Source organism: Mastacembelus armatus, chromosome 12, assembly GCF_900324485.2.
Source record: "Mastacembelus armatus chromosome 12, fMasArm1.2, whole genome shotgun sequence".
NCBI lineage: Eukaryota > Metazoa > Chordata > Actinopteri > Synbranchiformes > Mastacembelidae > Mastacembelus > Mastacembelus armatus.
Genome location: NC_046644.1, coordinates 12948187 through 12965465, shown reverse-complemented (window position 1 = coordinate 12965465; position 17279 = coordinate 12948187). Strand labels below are relative to the sequence as shown.

At 39.5% G+C, this 17279-nt stretch overlaps 3 protein-coding genes across 4 annotated transcripts; 1 reads left to right on the top strand and 2 right to left on the bottom strand.

The window, feature by feature from the left end:
• Positions 1-395: 395 nt before the first annotated feature.
• Positions 396-2794, bottom strand: LOC113124189 (ADP-ribosylation factor-like protein 3). The gene is made up of 6 exons (XM_026296694.1): positions 2621-2794; positions 1523-1666; positions 1312-1428; positions 1124-1174; positions 707-892; positions 396-525 (listed from the first exon to the last, which is right to left on the bottom strand). The coding sequence occupies exons 1-6, from the start codon at positions 2621-2623 to the stop codon at positions 478-480; spliced, it is 549 nt and encodes a 182-aa protein (XP_026152479.1). The 5' UTR covers positions 2624-2794; the 3' UTR covers positions 396-477.
• A 256-nt stretch (positions 2795-3050) lies between these two features.
• On the top strand, positions 3051-9016 carry wbp1 (WW domain binding protein 1). The gene is made up of 4 exons (XM_026296693.1): positions 3051-3286; positions 4067-4169; positions 4601-4768; positions 5598-9016. Exons 1-4 carry the CDS (start codon positions 3224-3226, stop codon positions 6131-6133), a joined length of 870 nt encoding a protein of 289 aa, XP_026152478.1. The 5' UTR covers positions 3051-3223; the 3' UTR covers positions 6134-9016.
• Positions 9017-12051: 3035 nt separating this feature from the next.
• lman2la (lectin, mannose-binding 2-like a) lies at positions 12052-16775 on the bottom strand. 2 transcript variants are annotated; one of them, XM_026296691.2, is made up of 9 exons: positions 16574-16775; positions 16062-16180; positions 15521-15638; positions 15338-15420; positions 15181-15213; positions 14428-14589; positions 14204-14318; positions 13409-13528; positions 12052-13270 (listed from the first exon to the last, which is right to left on the bottom strand). In XM_026296691.2, exons 1-9 carry the CDS (start codon positions 16773-16775, stop codon positions 13128-13130), a joined length of 1095 nt encoding a protein of 364 aa, XP_026152476.1. In that variant the 3' UTR covers positions 12052-13127. The 2 variants fall into 2 exon arrangements, with proteins under 2 accessions (XP_026152476.1, XP_026152477.1); XM_026296692.2 differs by lacking the exon at positions 15181-15213 and having other exon boundaries at positions 16574-16770.
• Positions 16776-17279: the final 504 nt, after the last annotated feature.

The window sequence follows — 17279 nt, the reverse complement described above, 5'->3', positions numbered from 1 at the left end:
AAAATTTGGTGATCATGATGAACAAATTAAATATGGCACATCACTAATGGAGAGTAGAGGATTTAATAATTGGGTGTTTGTGCTGTGAAGGACAACATTAGCGTGAGGCTGCCCTCTAGCTTTGACAAGTGAGACTCACAGGCTTGAAATGTATCAGCCATGAATCCTCCGCACAGTATTCAGTCAGTCAGTGTCTACATACCCTTGCACGTAACAAAACGTGTGCAGAAACAGAACTTTAAATAGAACAGTTTATATACAGTATATACATTATAAGATATACATATGCATACAGGTTTACAAAGTTAATGTGTAATTATTATATTGACATTTTCTATAGAAAAATCTTGCTAAATGAAGATCAAATGACAGACATGATATTCATTAATGTGTCACCTCCTTGTTCTTAAAAAAACAACTGGAGAGGTCAAATGTAAAGTGCAGCTGCAGTTCTTCACAGAGCTTTTGCTTGCTGAATTATTTCTTCCGAAACTTTATATTTCTGCAAACCCAGGTCATGCCATCCTGGAAGAAAAACAGAAAATGTGATTGTGAGAGTCACTGAGTTGAAACTGATCTGAGATTAAAAGTTTGTTTCAGAATGACTGTAAAGGCAACAGGTGCCACACTCCAGCCCATCATGTAGCCTCAAGCCACACTGGCATATTCATGTTGTCTGTTTATGGCCAATGTGTAGTGTATTTACTTGCACTCCCTCAGCAGTGAGTGCTGAGCAGGCCTGGACCTGCCACATGCGATCCCGAATAGTGTGCAGATTCAGACTTTCTGCGAGTTCAGAGGCTGGGGTGGCTGTCATCAGGTCCTGCTTGTTTGCAAAGATTAGAAGTGGCACAGCAGCAAGCTTCTCCTCCTCCAGCAATTCAGCCAGCTCCTGGAAAAACAGACACAGGGATAGGCAACACAGTAATCAAATGTTCCGGACAGCTGTCGGAAAACGGAATAATTGTTGTGACATTTGGCTTTAATTGCATCTAATATCATCAGAAAACATGGATCAACTGAGAATTTGAGTGTATATCCTGCAATTGGCAAACAATCAAAATGTTTTGAAGCCACTCAACAAATAATCAAACTAAAAATATTTTATCACGCTTATTCTTACCAAACTCGTCTCTTCGAACCGTTTTCTGTCTGAGCTGTCAATAACATAGATCTGCAAACATGACAGTCAGGAATAAACAAGTTGATCACAACATAGACAACATAATATATTGTGAGGACTGTTATCTGTGAATTTACTTATTTCTGTCAGCTAAAACAAGAATTTTAAGTACATCAATCAGAATTTACCAGAACATCTGTGTTCTCAAAATAGTTCCTCCAGTATGGACGGATCTTTCGTTGACCTCCAATGTCCCAAACATTCAATTTAAAGCCAGCTGACTGGATGCTCTTTATATTGAAGCCCTGTTAAATGACAGCATGGATCTTAATGCAATAATATTTGTAGCAGTTGAATTAACACCTGATTTGGAAATCTGTTTAGAAAGGAAAGTTGTACTTGTGTAGGGGTGATGTGGCTGATGTCTTCAGCTGCCAGCTGTTTGAGCAGAGTTGTCTTGCCAGCATTGTCCAAACCTAACAACAGTAAATGCACCTCGTGGTCTGGAGACTGCTTCAGCCTGCGAAGGATGGACAACAGGCCCTGCAGGTGGATCAGAGTACACATTAAAGGTGATGAGCATCAACAGGGAAACTTGCCGGTATTTTTTTTGTGTATTATTACAGTCATGGCTTTAGTTGTATCAGGTCAAGGCAAAAAAAAAAAAAACACAGTTGATCAGCACGTGTGCAGTGTGCACCAGTCTTCAGAGGTAAGCCTGGTGGCAGGAATTGGCAGACGAATGAGGCACAGCGTGTACACGAGGGTTAACACTCACCCTACAGCAAGAATCATCTAGAGCAGGAGGATTTAGCTGTTGGCTGCTTGCAGTGATATGTAGCAGGCCAAAAGCTCTAATCAGTCAGCCAAGATTAGACATGCACAGTTAGTAGCTTGTATCCAGAAGGTGTTTGGGAAGGCTTTGGCTATTTATGTTGCAGTGTGTTCCGTAATATTTTTACTGCATCCAAATTAGAATCAAATGATTCTCCGAATTTGCAAATTCTCGGTCAGTAGACAAATTCATAGACAGAGTAAAAATATCAGCACATTTCACTTTACATATATGTAAAAAAACCTAAAACTATTTTATTTCCCTTTTTTTTTTTTTTTAACTTTATAATTGTTTGAACAGTCATTTGCCTTCTGTGTCTCCTATAATGCACTTGTAACTCGAAGTATATAAATAAAATTAATGAAAAAAAGAATTGCTGAATTAAGACATTTACAAATTTTATAAGATATTGGCGTGGATGCATGGCACTGTTTGACAGAGACAACGTTCTAAAAAAACAAAAACAAAAAAGAACAAAACTAAAGCAGTAGGCTTTGTTATCTTTTCTAACCACATGTCCATTCACCGTCATCTAATGTTAGCCAGCTGTAGCTAACAGTATCCACTATCACAGCAGCAGCTATCTTTAGGAGCAAACACACTGTAAATTAAAACAAACTCTAACTCTGAAGCTGTCATATGTGTGAATTGTGATAACTCACCATATTTCCCTCAGGTGCCGGTGTTGTGGCCTCAGTTCAGGCTCAGTGGATTAACATCTCTCTCACTGACCATGCTTCCTTAGAGAACAGCTGTCAAGTTTTGTTGCCAGGGAAACCGTGACGTCAACGTAAACAACGTGACAGCTGGGCGTCAAAGTCAATGATACAGAAAAAAAATGGAGGTACAAAATGCCTGAAAATATTTGTCTGATTTCCTTACAAATACAAAAGTCTACTAAATGGCTCTTGCATTTGCTCTTAATTGCGAGGACAACAACATTTTAGTATGAATATGTAGATTAATTAATGTATTTAATATGAAAAGGTTCGTAAATTTACAAAGTAAATCTTCCTCATTCAATTCAAACCTGCGTTATCTGAAAGCCTGTTTTCACCCACGCACACGCAGCGCCCTCTGCAGTTCAGCACCAGGCTCCGCTTTATATTGCGGCCGCTGGTGTTTCCTAGTCGAGGAACAATAAAAACATGTTTGAGTGCGACATAGTGAACTGTTAATATCCACTTGCAGTCACCTCAACACGTCGTCGATTCGACTGACTGCTATATGGTTCCCGCTGTGTTTACGGCCGACGACCCAGAAAGATGCCGCAGAAAGCACTGGGATCCCTTGTAGGTCTTCTTTGCACCGGGACCAGTCTGGTGCAGGTAAGCCATCTCTAACGCTCGCTGGGTCGGCGGGCGGTTGTTGGCGAGGCCGCGGCTCCTGGGCTGGGTGAAGGCCGCCTGTCGATCCTTTTTGTCTCCTCCACAAAAGAAACTGGGCACGGTTCGTTACCATATGACGTCAGTTAGTCAAAGTTTTATTTGTATTTCGACAGTTTACTTTCTATAACAGTTTTTTTTCTCGGATGTGTTTTATTACAGCAGTTTTACTCTTTTACTCTTTTAATATTAGCTGTTTGCTAACTGGCAACCCGGCAATTTGACGTTTTATTCTTCGTTATTGATGTTAGCTAACCAGCCAAGGCGGGTAGCTTCAGTTCGTCCTGTTTGCTCTTTAGATAACTTTAGACTCGGTTTTGTAAATATAGTTGACAATAATACGAGCCCTCACAATGGTCACTTTAGTTACTGAGTTTGTGTATTTTTAATAACCTGACAAACGGACATTGCGTTAACTAGCTAGTTCATTCTTTTAATGCAAGTTCCCCTCAGTTGCTCACATAGATACCTGTTTTGGTGATTTTGTTTTGTGCACTGGTCTGATTCTTTGTGTGTTTAAGCTACTTGTAACGTTATAAATGCCGATTTAGCACAAAGATATCAAAATCCAGCAGGTGACACCGAAGTGACAAATGACAAAGGTTCAGTACGTCCTAGAAATGGGTCAATATCTCAAGAACGTGTTGTGCATTTCCTTGTTTATTAGTGGCGTCGAGTATTGACCTAGACATTTACTTTGTGTACCGCTTGTGTGTATTTAAGGGAAAGGAGTTCTGTTTTGGGGTAAACAATGAACAGTACCGCTGTGAGATGGGGTACTGCTGTGGAGAGACTGAGTGCTGCACATACTACTATGAGCTCTGGTGTAAGTACAATTGATTTATTTCGCCCCTCTTTTCCCCAACTCTTCGTTGAGATAAATCACATGCTTTACGTCTGTATGCCCTGCCTTTTATCTAATAAACTCTCAATTGGATAATGTCAGTTCTCAAGATTTTTGTTTCGTTTGTGTTCTTTCATTACTTGGACATTACTTTCACTGTTAAATTCTGTGAACTACTGCGCAAAAACTAAAAATAACTTGAGCCTTCAATTAAACATAGTTTTGTTCTTTAAATTCCAAGACTATCTTAGGGGAAGAAAACAAAGATTTGTGTTGATAAGTATTTCAGTTATACTTAATTTAATATTGTAACTTGTTACCTAACTTCTCATAATGAATCTACAGCCCTAGTACACTAGTTCAGTTGCCAGTTGCCTGATGATGATAAGGTTACATTTAGTCCATCCTCATAGGGTTCTGGTTGGTATGGACCCTTATCATCATGCTGAGCTGCTGCTGTGCCTACCGACACCGAAGGGTTAAAATGCGCCTGCAGCAAGAGCAACGTCAACGTGAGATCAGCCTTATGGCCTACCAGGGAGCCTCCAGCTCCTTCATTTCCCCTCCACCACTCAATCTAAGTGAGTAGTTTCTGTTTGCTGTGTAGACATTAAATATGTCTTTCGTTAGTTGTTATGCTGGCTTTATTTCAATTCTGTATTACTTTGCAATTCCATGTTGTGTGTTATCTTGCACCTTAAAATCTTGGACAGTTGTTTAGTTCAGTTGCACACTGCAGACACCTAAGATACCTGAACACTGATTGGGTCAGCTGTTCTCCCTGTGCCTGAATAAGTCGTAACCTTAGAATTTGAGGTGTTGATCCTCATCCCAGTCATACCAAGCTGCAGATTGCAAAAGTGTATATAAGAGATCATGATCTGATGTAGCCAGAAGTAGAGCAGACAGCAGAGATGCCACTGTGATGGCAGTTGCCAGTCTGGAAAGGCTGAAACTTGATATCCTGTCTGCCAATATCACAAACAGGAGGTTGGACAAGGTGACGCTCACAGTGAATGTGTTTGACTTAATGTCAGAAATGCAAACAGCTCTAACTGTGAGTGGACACACTGACAATGGTCACCCAGTCAACCTGTACTATTGTAGCTCTTCCTGCAGGACATCGCAGGAACAGTGTACTAAGCCATTTCCAAATACTTGTGATATGTTATTTAGCTTTATTAGTGACTGTCATCCAACGTCGTAAATTTAACCAGCAACGCTGACTTTAATTCCCAGTGTGTGCACTTATGTGTGGGGAGGGATAGATATAAGAAGGATGATCTTCATTACAACCTCAAAAATATCTATGCTATTTTAACTTGATGTTCTACTCGACAAGGATGTACATTTGTCATTATGGGGATGAGGGTTGGAAAGGTAAATTCTTTGTATTTGCCAACCTGTCAGGGTTCTGGAACGATTGCAAGCTTCCTGACTATGAAGAGGTGGTTGGTCATCCCCCAACGCCACCTCCTCCTTACTCTGAAAACCCTCCTGAAACAACACCATCACTCCCTCCACATTTGAGCCAGGCAGACATTGCTTCAGTGCCACAGCCACAGGCCCAAGCAGACCCAAGGGTAAACAGTCAGGCATCAGGCTCATCATCAGACCAGGGAGCAGTTTCTATGCCAATCCAAGCGCAATGTTTAGAAGAGGAGAATGCAGAGGCTCAGTTGATGGCAATGGAGGAGGATGAGGAGTTAGTCACTCGGCGTCGGCATGTAACCGGTGACTCAGGGATTGAGGTATGCATTTGCCAGATGGATGTAGATGAGGGCTCAGGCCTTGAGGAAGATATCAATGAGGAGCACCGGATGTGCAAAGTCACTGGAGGGGACTTCTGCTCCGGGCACCAGCAGCAGGCCTTCAGGGAGAAGGAGCACGAGTCTGAGCTGCCTAGCCAGACCGCCAGCACCAGCACTGGAGACCACATGGTGTGATCTACAGCGCCACTAACCAGCCAACAAGTGCAGCTTTCTGCGTCACGCCGGGTGATGACATATATGTTGCTATCATCATCACTACAGGGACTGTCTATGTTTTATTTTCTGAACTAATACATAGCCATGATGTTAAGATGATGATGTTAACTAATCCTTAAGGCTCCATATTAGAAAAGGTAATAACATTGTGTGGACAAATACCTGGCTTATTTTTTCTTTTTTTTTTTTTTTTTGCTTTACTTTTCCTTATCAAGGAAACTAGCAAACAAGTGTTGATGCTCTGTTTAGTGTTCATGTAGTTTTTTTTTTTTTTTTTTTTTTTCTGTGTTAAGCGTGAGAACATCAGCAATCACGGTTCTATTTCTGACTGAAAACAGAATTGACTGTTTCCCTTTCTCCTACCCTTTCCTTAAGCGCTGCTGTCATGTTTCTGTTTTGGTCTCACCACTCCCATTGGTCAGAACATTTCCGGCCATCTGACATTTTATCTCAGTGGTGTGGTCAGTTTAGTAGCATACCAACACGGTCAATGTGTTTTTTGTGTCCTCACTGTGACTAAGCGGGGGAGTCTGAAGCAAATGTCTTGAAATTTTAGGGTCATACTGGATGAATCAGTAAGAGTACACATTTCGTTTTTCCCCAGAAACCGTGTATGTGTGTGAGTTGGTATGTGTGCTGTGTTATCTAGGGCACAGCTGCATGGTGATGTCAGCTCTGAGGTCACGGCCACCAGCCTCTGGTGTGGAACTTCTCGCATCAGGAATGGGGACAGACTACAAACCCACAAATAGCTGTGGAGAGAGACAGGGAAGAATTAAGTTTTTTGTTTTGTACACCACCCCAGTCCTTTTCCCTGTTTGATATCCATGTTGTGGCCTCCACAGCTATGTGGCATGTGGATAAAAAGTGATCAGCTGTTTATGACTTATTGATTGTGTGAATGTGAGATTTCTGCTTTGATTTCTGAATGCATTAAAATTACATTAACAGCCAAGAAGGCTTTGCCAACATTTTTTTTAATCAATAAAAGGCCTTGTGGTGGCTCTATGTTAGGATGTTTTATTTACTGTGTTACGTTATGAGTGATGATGTTGCTCAGTAGATAGTTTGGATGTTTATAGCAAAGGAAGTACTTGGTTTTGTTATTTTCATTTTATAACCAGCTGTGCTTCAATACATGCCACAGGTGTTATCATTAATTGCTCCTGGTGGGGGCTGCCAGATATTGTACAAATTCAGTGGGTGTTTAAGTGCAGTAGGGAGAGGTTGAGTCTTGCGTATCTTTAAAGTGCTGTAGCATCTGGTATAAATACTTACTCAGCACTGATACAGAGTGAAAATTAAAAGCACTGGTGTTTTGCATGAGGCATGAATTTCTGTGTTTATGTTTGAGTTAATTAGCATTTTCTAGCAGTTTTGCTACTTGCTTTGCTCATCAGTTTGTCAAAATGATGATGGGCTACAGTGGCTGCACAATTCCATACCCAGATGTTGGGATAGATTGATGGGTTGAGGCTCAAGTTTAGATGCCCTGGATTTAGTCTAATTGTGTTGCTATGACTTTAAGCCATGCTATGCTACTGTGCTGTGCTGCTGTTAGCATGGCAGTGTGAGGGATTGGTGCTAGTATTTTGTGCTGGCAGCAGAGTCGTTTGAGCTGGATGCAGGTTCTGCTCTGCACCCTATAGTACAGCTGCAGAATCTATTCTGATGAAATGCATGCTCCTGTGTATTGCATGTTGCTTGCCCAATATACTGTACAATATGTATTTAAAGCGTAGTGGTCGAGTTCGGTGTTGTCAGATTTGAAAACCACAGCAAATCATATTTGTCACAAGATAAAAGTCTGTGCAAAACAAGTGGTAGTAACAGTAACATTTTCATAGAGATTTTTTTTTTTGGAACAATGTTTAGTTTTTTTTTTTTCTTTTCTTTTCTGCTCTGCTCAGTGACTCAGGTCAGTCATTTTTCTTCACACTAGCACACATGCTCCCAAAGTACTGCTCCTGATTGGCCTTTATCCTTGTTATGGTGTAAAACAACTGTGCAATATTAAATGCTCAAGATAAGTTCAAAAGGTAAAAATATCCTAAATGGTCTCTAGGAATGTTTAAACCTCCAGTTGTCACCTGTTGGATTCCAAAAATGTGTTGTGGCTTTTAATAAAATATAGCTATTAAGCATACATTTCCAGATGGTAAAGGGAGACTTGGTGCTAAATCTTCACGGTTTTTTTCAGGCATTAAAATTCATTGCCGTGTCTCCTCATTTGCAGCACTGATTGAACTCCAACAAGGAGACATTTAGGAAATTCTTGCCCTCTGAACGAGACAAAAGACTGGGTTTTACACAGAAATGTGTCGAATTTTAGGATCCATGTAGTTCAGGGACCGAAGATCTGTTCTGGTTGTGGTTTTGTGTTTCGTTTTTGGGTTCGCCTCTCTGGGTTAGAGCACTTAGTGCTGTAAATGTGAAAGCAATGCAAGAGTGCCAGTGCAACAAGCAGGCCAATAGGATAACAAAATAATGCACAGCTGACACATTTGGTTTCATGTTCTTTAAATAGGCCTACTCAAACATGTTGTTTGCCAGTTTTGCAGCAATAGAGAATGGTTTGCAGTCCTCGTATTGTGTAGTTGAGCAGTTGCTTAAGTATGAAGCCATACTAACCTGACAAAGGCCTTTTTAGGGGAGCTGTTACACTGTGAGCATGCACAGCCATTAGCAGAAATAATATGACATTTTTTGACCAACACACCTCCTGCTGCCTTGCTGCATCTTTATAGAGTACATTTCTTGATTACAGGGCTGCACAATAAAATACAGACTCTGTATGCAAAAAAGCAGGTGTGCTACTGCCTTAGTAGAGTAGATTTAGTGGATTTGTTCTGGATTTTTTTTTTTTTTTTTTTTTTTAATTGAATGGTGATAATTTGGTTTGTTCAATCATGATTGCTTTAGTGCTTTAGAGAAGAGGAGCAATTTTGTGTCAATAGAAAATAGTATCTGAGCTCGTTCTGAGATAGGGCGCTTGTATTGTGCGAAAAGGATGTGGTTCATAAACACTTTAAAGCCACAGGATTGAAACTGTCAAATGTTCTGTATCGTTTTACTCTTATTGGTTTTGTCAGAGAGCGATGGTTGTGTTGAATTAAAATACTGTTTGCGTAGTTAGTTGTAGCACTGATGGAATTTGTCAAGACTAGGTTTGTGCTCACTCTGTCCATGGATCTGGTCTTGATCAGTTGTGAAATTAAATCAAAAGCATGATTCTGTTTTCTATCATTTACTTGTGATTCATCCATATATTTATGTGGGATACGAATAAATTAAGCAAGAGACTGCTTTATAAACTTTCTGCTAAGATGCATTTTGCTTGTTTGTATAAATATGTAGACAAGACGACAGGAAGTGGGTGAGGGAATACTGAAGGATAGGGACCCTTCTGTGCATGAGCAAACTGGAGACCCATATTTTTCCTATTACCAAATAACTGCTATCTACTATGGCTCCGGGTTTGTGCATGTTTACTGAGAATAAGGGCTATAGCAGTCAGTTGTGGACAAACATCCATCCCTCCATCTCAGTTCTGTGTTTTTTTTATTTAAAGCCACAGTTTGCTGAAATTGACTGAACATGGCCAGGGTTTGGATTTGGATGTCCTTTAATGTTGTGTGGAGCTTATATTTCACAATAGCGGATTGTATATGATTTTCTTTTACGAGCTGTAACTTTGCCTTTTTGTCAACCTCAACAGAGGTGCATGATGCGACATCTCTCCACTACCCTGCCCAGTTCTTTCTTATGTAACCAGTTGTATGTTGTGACAGGGAGTTATTGCTTTGCTTTTTGTGTACCCTAACTCCACCCTCCACCAAGCTCTGTTTTGGTAACAGAAACTGTAGCCAACGGCATAGCTGTTTGTTTTCCTCAGCTGCACTGCACTGCGTGTGGACCCTTGGAAACAGGAGGGCACATCCACCCATGCAGAAAGTGTCAATCTACCAAAGTGTCCACTCTACATGGACCATCACTGTTTTTCACTTTGTGTTTCTGTTGTGATGGTGATCCGTTTGGTTTCCCACTCTCAGGGTTATCTCTAACAAGTAGTGCTAGAGTTTTAAATTAACACATTTTTACCCCCAAGTCTCATAAAACCAAAGCAGTTGTTTCATGAAAATTGTCTCCTCATTGTCACCTGATGTTTTTTCCGCATCACGCAGCTCTGTAGTGCATTGTACTTCACTTGACTGGGCTATGCAAAAACATAAACCTACTGTTATATGCTGCGACCCCATTCTCACTTAGTCTTTTGTCTGTGTGCACCAGTACAAGCAATATAACGGTGTACTACTTGCACTGCACTGTACTGTAATCTTCTTCGGTTGGTCTGTGTACTTGCTTTTGTTTAAGAAAACTTTTTAAAAAAAAAAATTGATTTGCAATGTTACTACAATTATGTGATGTATGTGTGTACAGTATGCATCAATGCCAGCTGAAGCTGAGGGGCTTTCAGTTAAAAAGTGATTCTAGTTTATATACTCTTTTTTTTTTTTTTTTTTTTTTTCTCTCTCTCTCTCTTTTTGGCTTTTTCCTGCCTGGCTCCTCAACCACTAACACTTACATTATTAGGTTGCATAAGTTGATGGTTACATAAAGTTGAATTTTTTTTTTTTTTTTTTTTTGATGAATTCTTATTTGATATATGACATTTGTATGTATTACTCTTTTCCATCCCTCATTTTTGTTGCACTAATTCATTGTGTTCGGTTTCTCAGTTTAAACAGCTTTTGCCATGTTCCATCTTCATAAATTTATTCAATATTTAACTATTGCCTTTTAATCCTCAGTTATTACAACACCATCAGTTTCGCAATTTTTATATATTATACATATGACAGACCTCAACATGGAACACAGTCAGCTTAGATCAAGATGCATTAGGCTGAGAATACAGGAATACATTGACGCCCTTCAGTATGAACTCTAGAAGAAAAATATCCGTTTTTATTGTGGTTATTGCTATTAAGCAACCTCTAAATTGTACTTTTTTTTTTCAACCATAGATAATTCCAAACAGTGTCTGGGTTGAGCCGGATTTTTGTGTGGATTTCTTTGTTTCTCATTTGGCAAAAAAAAAAAAAAAAAGATTGCAAAGGAAGCAGGCATCTAAAAACATACACCAGACTTATTGCATTGTTTCCCTAATAACTTCAGACTAGCCAAGATGAGTAAAGTGGAAAAAGAGGAAAACATTTTAGCACTGAGTAATAGATTTAAAAAAAAAAAAAAAAAAAAGATGCTTTGGTTTTGGTAATCCGTCTGCTGTGTACTCTTTGGGTCATCATTTGTATTTTATTTTTTTAATAAAAGAAATATTGGCACTGAACAGACTGTCTTTGCTATTCTTTTTATTTAAAATTGTCTGAAACCATCCATTTACAAGTAGCCTACGTCGGATACTGGAAAAAAGCTTCCTTGAGTATTCAAAGAAAAATGGTCCTCGGGTGCTTGAGACTGAAAATGAAGCCCAACATGTGACAAAGCACTGATATTAATGTAGAGGACAATCACACAAGTGTAAGAGGCACCTAACGAAATCAGACTAAACGATTATATGTCATGCAAAAATTGGAGTAACGCACAAGTTGTTGTTACTCAAAGATACTTTAAAAGTTGTGATCATGACCTTTCTTTCATACACTTTCTCATGATATATGTGAGCTTGTTTATCTGTTCCTCTTTGCTCCAGCTAGAAACAAATATTTCACTTATGTGTTCTTGCTCATAACACATCTTAACACCCATAAGTGGGGAAACATTTCCAGTGTAGTTCTTCTTTGGCTGAACTCAGTTTAGCTAATTTGATATTTTACATAAATTTAATACAAAACGTACAATTAATTTAAATGTAATCAAATTCAACTCAATTTATTTAACTCAATATAACACACAAAAAAACAAAAAGTAATGCAAGTATTCAATGTGCAAATAAGTATCAGAAATAGTGATAAATGAGTAGTCATTTAAATTGTCTTAAATATATAAATATGCTTAAAGTTGCTGTGAACTGTTCAATGCATCCTCATTTTGCTCATTACATAAAGGGAAATTAATATGGATAAAATATAAACATTTTTTAGAGTGAAGTTTAAATTAAATGTCCTTAAAACCAACATATCTTCACAATTAACACATGCACCAATGCAGCAAGGGTCAGATTTTCATACACTTTATACAAACACGTAAAAAGATGTAAAGAAAAAAACAGTGGTTTCCCAGACAACAGACAATAATAAATAACCTCAACAAATGTCACACACACTACAGCAACTACAGAATTTACTGTGTACTAATCATATACACTGGGTCCAAACAATTAAAACAAGTGACTGTTCTAGCAAACAACAGAAATGCATCTTTCTGTTAACTAGGAGCTACAGAAAAGATGACATCAGTGGCATTAGTGCTATTTGGTAAGCACTTTTTCATACTGAGGATGATCTACACATCAGATACTTTATATATATATATATATATATATATATATGTATATGTGTATATATATATATATATATATATTTCATTTCTCAAAGTCATAAAATCAACATCAGTGAAATACATTGTTTTTATAAATGAGGCGAAAGGTAAAAAATAAAGTGTAGCTGCTCATAAAAGTCATACAGAATACTGTACACTGCACGTCTGCTGTGTAACAAGTACAGAGGTGGAGATGGTAAGGCTGAGTTGGTGTGTGTCAGGCTGGGGCTGAGGACAAAGTGTAAAATAAAGTCATCCTACTGTACCAATGGCGAAATTACATAATGGCTTTTTGTAGCAGCTGATATATCTACTACATCTCCCATAAAAATAATGTCCTCAAGATTAAACAACCTACTGCACTCTAGTGGCCAACAGCAGTGCCTCACTTTTTTGCATTTGGGTCGGTTGACCACAGTAGTAATGAGAATCATTTTCCTTCTTTGCTTCCCTAGTAGAAGCGCTTGCGTCGGCTCTCAATCCAGTGGCTGTAGACCACGAGGCCAATGACGATGAGGAAGATAGAACCCAGCATGGTGAAGAGCACAGTGAAGAAAATAGCTATTCCACTCATCCCCTCTTCATTCTGGCCCACTGAAAGAGAGGCCAAAAATAAAGATTGGAAAGAATTGAAAGATTATGAAGATGATAAAAAAATAACCAGTAGAAGTAATGTAATTCAGCAATGTTTTGTGTGTGTGTTGTGTGTCTGTCTGTGTGTATTTGTCTTACTTCTGAGTAGGTCCATGTTATCTACACTCGGTATGGTTATTTCATCTTCCTGCTCCTTTTCCTTTTGACTCCGCAACACAGTCAGTTGGTAGAGTTTTAGAGAAATTATATCATGATTATCTATAAAGGAAGATTCATGAAATACAATTACATCTACAGGTAAGAGGAGAATACATCATATCATATGGAAGTTATTGAAGGGTTTCAGCCTTACAGTAAAGTAGTAGTATGATGGAGACTGCATTCAGTCAGCTTTGTGGATATTGAATTTGTTCTTAGCAAAGTTCAAAATCTCTGAATCGCTGCATAGGCCTCACATTTTATTAGAGACAAATGAATGTGCAAATGAAATGGCAGTGGAGTCTGATATCAGCCTGTGTTTGGGAATTAAGCAGTCAGGGGCCACTCTTGTTCATGATGAAACCTAATGTTAAGCTGACAGAGCTAAATTCTACTGTATTTATTATTCAGTCTGCAATTTGAACATTTCTTTAATTTAATCATATCTCTAAGTTTCAGCCATAGCACATCCTACAGTACATACACCACAAAGCTCAGTTTATCCCCCCTACATCGACGATACTAACAAAGCCAAGCAGAAGCTACAGCTGGTTTTAAATGTGTCATTTAAGCTTTAAATACTAAAATGGTGATTTTGAAAAAAAAAGAACTTTGAAACTAGGAAAAAAATCAATTAGACTGAACCTGAGGAAACTGTAGGTTCTATATTAAACAAGCTAAACAGGTAGACACTATTGCAAGCACCAGCTTTTTGGGATAGTGAAAGCTGTTTACCTGAGAGATCTCCAGTGATGGCTGTTGCTCCAAAATAATAGCCCTGAGGCAGCCGCACACCAGGTATGTCCAGGCAGTCCCTCCATTCATGTTGGCCGTCAATATCTATCATCACCTGAACAACAGAGGCAATCAGGAAGCTGCAGTGACTTCTAGGGGGGTCGCACATCTCGGCATGTGATTCTCAGTTCTGTTCGCAGTAAAAAACTGTGTGTGTTTCTCACCGTGAGCCGACGTCGGACATATCGGATGAACAGGAAGGTGTCATGTTTGAGGTTGCGCACCATGGCGTTGCAGCCGCCCAGCTCTGTGGGTCGACCATCACGCTCGTGGTCGTAGCTAATGCTGCCATTCCCCACCATAGCCAGAATGTATGGGAAGATCCTCTTTTGGTCACAGAGACAAAAGGAAACTAGATAAGTCCATTTGAATGTACTGTTAAAGCACTAGGAGGTGATGGTGACTTTCACTGAGAAGTAGGTTGCTTGCACTTTGTAGCTTTACATTTTCACAATGCAATTTCTGATGTATAAGACCATGCAAACAGAGGAACATCTGAACAACAACAACAGAACATCTTACGACGCTTTTGTCATTTACAGTAATGAATATTACCTCTCATGAAACTGAAACACAAAATATTAACGTATGCTTTTGCAATTACGTCATGGATGCTTTCAACAAGACTGCATTCATTTCTGTGAGTTAAAAATTCAATTTTACAAACTTTCTGTCTGTCACTTTTCTGGTATTTATATTAAAAGAAGACACTACCAGAATTTCCTTACTTTTAATGCTTAAGACCCAACAGCAAACACACAAGCAGCCATGCAGTTACTGAAAGCAAACACAGCACAGACATACTACAGGATGGTTTCAAAGATAGGGGTATGTTTTCAGCCAAGAGCCATGCATTAGGGTCACTGCAGGCTGTATAATGAGGGTTGACACAGTGTTGGGGTCAAAAGGCTGATTACCTGTGTACGTGGAGTGTATCTTTTCTTCTGTGCCTGTCTCCAAATGGTTGCACAAAAGAACACAAGTACAGCCCCTTTACGCAAATCTGCAAGCACGTGTCTGTTAACCCTGCTTTACTTTCACACAAGAGGTGAGATGTAAGCTACAGCAGCATACCTCTATGTGTTTCTCTTCATTGGGATAAGTGTCCACAAAAACACCCAAGCCAGTGAAGTTGTCCATATTTCCAAAAACAGGACCTGTAAGAGAATATAACATCAGAGCATATGTATATATAAAACTAGTTTCTCTGTGTGTAGGAAGTATGTTCAAGTTTACATTAGGTCCCATAGCTGTTACCTTTCTGCATGCGTTCCTTAGTGTACCAAATGGCCAGCCCGTCACCATTCAGGTTCTTCTTTCCTTGCCCGTGAATCTTAAAGTGCACCTGCATCTCCCAGTCTTCCAAATGGCAAGGCTAGAAACACAAACACATTTGTTGAAGCCACTGATGTACACAGTGTTTCTTCATAGAACAACATAAACATAAACATATGAGAGGATGAGGTTCTAAAATTTCACATTTCAGGTGGCAGGGGTCTTTAGGCAGACTCAACTCAACATTAAAAACCTGAAGACCTGACTAAACCTAAACCAGTCCTGTGTCGAAGGCTGGGTTCCCTTTGAACAGGGTTTGCTGCATCAGTCCATGCTGCAGTTGGAGTAAGGTGTCACAGAGATGGCAGGATGGGGTTAGGGCTGAGGATGAGTTGAGTCAATTATACAAATGAAACACATTTTAGTCCACTAAGATCAAAATGTAATAACCGTTAGTTGCAGCCCTGAACACTAATACTCATGAAGGTGGACAGTTACCAGTACATGTACAGTATATACTCACAAGGCGGCTCCATACTGCCCCCTGTCTGCTCTGCATGTCAGGTGTGAGCCGCACCTGTTCGGTGGTTACCATGGAATCCCCCATCAGCTCCCAGTGGGAGGAGCCTGAGGATCCCACACCTGAGCACACAAATAGTGGTTATCATGACAAAAGCTGACACAGCACAAAAAGCACAATACAGCTGAGTGAGTGTGGCAGCAAAACGCTCTGCTTTGTCATTGAACAAAAAAAAAACCAGACATAACAAAGATCATTATTTAAGCACAATGTAAGGTAACAATTATAACAGTTTAGAGCATATTGAATAACAGAAAAGGGGCTTGATTATATTGATCATATGCCTTGTTTGACTGTCACAGCGTTAAGTTTTATCTGGAGCATGAACATGCTCAGTAGATAAAGAAGAGCTGTCAAAGCGACGCTGTTTGTAAATATTCATTATATTTTAAGAACATATCCGTCCCTCGCCCATAAGCTCGTCCCCGTGTACAGTATAGCGGCGAGACAGTTACCTTGGTAGGGCTTGGACAGGGAATACTCCCGCTTCAGAAACTCCTCCATTCCGTGATCATCGTCAGCAAAACATCGGCTTGTGGTAAAAAGAATAAAAGCGAAAGTCCAGTATAATTTCCAAGGCAACATCTTCCCTCTGGACATTAAACTGAATAATGATCTGGGCTCCCCGTTATGATCGCGGCTGCTGGCGGCGGCCATCGTAGATCAAAACTCAACCCATCATTTCATCTGCTTCCTTTCCATTGGTCCGCTGTGTTACATGGCTCGTCACTATTGGACCGCTCGACTGTCAATCACAATGCACGGTTTTGATTGGGCACAATATTCGGTTGTTTTATATTATGTATTTAGTAAAACATAACCAATTAACGCATTACAAGTATGCAACTATAACAAAGCTATAAGGGTTACATTATGACATTTGAATAAGCTTAACCTTACTAATAACGCAGCTATTCTTTGGGAAGCCCATACACGGACCTTACTTGTGATGGCAGCTTTTCAGTACAAATTTCTGGAACATTCATGGTCTGCACTGATACTGAGTGGATCACCATGGTAGAATAAAATCAGCTGAAATGATTTGGTGTATTATACAATAACCCCGGTTTCCACTGTGTCAATTTGTTCATGGTAATTTGATTAAACACAACTTTATTACATTGAAACTAGATTTTGAAACAGGTTTGATTTGGGTCCAGA